Source organism: Pongo pygmaeus, chromosome 9, assembly GCF_028885625.2.
Source record: "Pongo pygmaeus isolate AG05252 chromosome 9, NHGRI_mPonPyg2-v2.0_pri, whole genome shotgun sequence".
Taxonomy (NCBI): domain Eukaryota; kingdom Metazoa; phylum Chordata; class Mammalia; order Primates; family Hominidae; genus Pongo; species Pongo pygmaeus.
Window position 1 is genome coordinate 15,816,432 of NC_072382.2, and position 2,922 is coordinate 15,819,353.

Here is a 2,922-nt window from a genome sequence, read left to right on the forward strand (position 1 = left end):
CTCACTCTGTCTTCCAGGCTTGAGTGCAGTGGCGCAGTCATGGCTCACTGCAGCCTAGACCTCCTGGGCTCAAGCGATCCCCCTCACCTCAGCCTTCCAAGTAGCTGGAACTACAGGCGTGTGCCACCACACCCCGCTGTTATGTATTATTATTATTGTTATTTTTTGAGACGGAGTCTCGCTTGGTCACCAGGTTGGAGTGCAGTGGCATGCGATCTCAGCTCACTGCAACCTCTGCCTCGTGGGTTCAAACGATTCTCCTGCCTCAGCCTCCCCAGTAACTGGAACTACAGGCATGTGCCACCATGCCCAGCTAATTTTTGTATTTTTAGTAGAGACAGGGTTTTGCCATGTTTTCCAGGCTGGTCTCAAATTCTTGAGCTCAAGAAATTGGGCTGCTTCCACCTCCCAAAGTGCTGGGATTACAGGAGTGAGCCACTGTTCCTGGCCTGTTTCCTCATTTTGATCTTACATCAGTGCCAGTCTGTCTTTCTTAACTGCCAGATATGTATGGGCTTATCTCTTGTCTTCATAGTGATCATCTGTTCTGGCTTGATGACATCAAAGTTGTTCCTTGCTTATCACTGTCTTTAAATATTGAATGAACCCTCTTCTCCGTGCTGCTTTTCTTGCCCAGAAAAAAATATTGATTGCTATTTGTTCTTGACCACAATGGCTCAGCCCATCTCAGTCAGCTTAGGTACTGCTCCCCTTTCCCCTTTATGGAAACCTGTTCATATCCCTTCTTTCCTATAATTGTGCTGACTGTGCTAGTCCAAATTTTCATCATTCTATGAATTTTGTGCAATGACTTTTATTAAGAGCATTATATAATTAGAATAAATGTTCTGGTCTTAAGCATGCTAAGTGTGTGTGTGCATATATATGCATAAACATACACATATATACAATTATCCCTGCACACATACATATAACATATATATATACACAAATATACATATACACACAAATATGTATACACACACACACACACACATTTTTTTCCCACTTAGTTTTACTACCTAGAAGAATAGATTGTTAGGCCGTTGCCTGGATTTCCTCCCCCAAAATGGAATATGTCAAAAATTGTAGCCCACTGAATTCAGTTCCCTTCTTTTGAGTTCTCATACTAAAGATCTATAATGCATAAAAATGCCTAACTTTATTATACTTTATTTATTTACACTTTATTTTCAAGTCAGAAAGTCTAAAAAACCCATAGGGAACCCAAGTCCAAAGGGACACTTCAAACTCATCTGATTCAACCCTCTCATTTCCCATTTGGGAAAATGAGAATCTGGAGAAATGACTTTTTCAAAGTCTCCAGCAAGTTATGAATGGAGCTGAAGACAAAACTCAGGCTTCTGACTCCCAATCAGTTTCTACTTTATTATTAGATTGATTCTCTTTTGGTCAACAAGCTTAGAGCATACTGATTATCCTAGGCTGACTTCCTCTGAAAAGTCTTTGCCTAGCAGGTGGCTGGGCTTTAACTGGGTGTTGTTTAACTTGGTGCTGACTGTTTGTATGATCTTCTAGGAAATACCCACTCTTACAATAACAAACAAAATCTAACTGACCACAGGATTCTTCTTTCCTTTATGCAGGAAGCAGGCCTATGGCTGTAGGAAGGAACAACACAATTGTGACAAAATTCATTCTCCTGGGACTTTCAGACCATCCTCAAATGAAGATTTTTCTTTTTGTGTTATTTCTGGGGCTCTACCTCCTGACATTGGCCTGGAACTTAAGCCTCATTGCCCTCATTAAGATGGACTCTCACCTGCACACGCCCATGTACTTCTTCCTCAGTAACCTGTCCTTCCTGGACATCTGCTACGTGTCCTCCAGTGCCCCCAAGATGCTGTCTGACATCATCACAGAGCAGAAAACCATTTCCTTTGTTGGCTGTGCCACTCAGTACTTTGTCTTCTGTGGGATGGGGCTGACTGAATGCTTTCTCCTGGCAGCTATGGCCTATGACCGGTATGCTGCAATCTGCAACCCCTTGCTTTACACAGTCCTTATATCCCACACACTTTGTTTAAAGATGGTGGTTGGCGCCTATGTGGGTGGATTCCTTAGTTCTTTCATTGAAACATACTCTGTGTATCAGCATGATTTCTGTGGGCCCAATATGATCAACCACTTTTTCTGTGACCTCCCTCCAGTCCTGGCTCTGTCCTGCTCTGATACCTTCACCAGCGAGGTGGTGACCTTCATAGTCAGTGTTGTCGTTGGAATAGTGTCTGTGCTGGTGGTCCTCATCTCTTATGGTTACATTGTTGCCGCTGTTGTGAAGATCAGCTCAGCTACAGGTAGGACAAAGACCTTCAGCACTTGTACCTCTCACCTGACTGCTGTGACCCTCTTCTATGGTTCTGGATTCTTCATGTACATGCGACCCAGTTCCAGCTACTCCCTAAACAGGGACAAGGTGGTGTCCATATTCTATGCCTTGGTGATCCCCACAGTCAATCCCATCATCTACAGTTTTAGGAATAAGGAGATTAAAAATGCCATGAGGAAAGCCATGGGAAGAGACCCCAGGATTTCTCACGGTGGACCATTCATTTTTATGACCTTGGGCTAATGTTTATAATGAAGCTGTGAGCTGGGTCAATTGTGCAGACATTTACGTAATTTTAAACTAGTTGATCTATAGAATGAATTGTGTGAATCAGGTTTTTTTCTCTAATTCTTAAGATTTCACTAATAGTTTGCCTGTTGGTTATTAGAAAACATTTTGGCCATTGTTGCTTTGTAAAATGAATAGCATTGTATAGTTTGAGATTTTAAATGCTCTACCTAGCAGAAAACTTCACCATGACAAAAAAACATCCTGGAATGTCAAAACAGAGTTTGTATGTATAGGAGGAAAATCATCGAAAAAATGTTAGTCCAGCATTTAGTGTGGTGATC

General features: G+C 42.0%; 1 protein-coding gene across 1 annotated transcript; it reads left to right on the top strand.

Annotated features, from left to right (window-relative positions):
• The first annotated feature begins 1,618 nt into the window (after nucleotides 1-1,618).
• On the top strand, nucleotides 1,619-2,593 carry LOC129007803 (olfactory receptor 5A2). Its single transcript, XM_054439075.2, has one exon. It carries the CDS (start codon nucleotides 1,619-1,621, stop codon nucleotides 2,591-2,593), a length of 975 nt encoding a protein of 324 aa, XP_054295050.2.
• Nucleotides 2,594-2,922: the final 329 nt, after the last annotated feature.

Coding starts and splice junctions, on each gene's coding strand:
- LOC129007803 (XM_054439075.2), top strand. CDS start 1,619: ATGGCTGTAGGAAGGAACAACACAATTGTGACAAAATTCATTCTCCTG.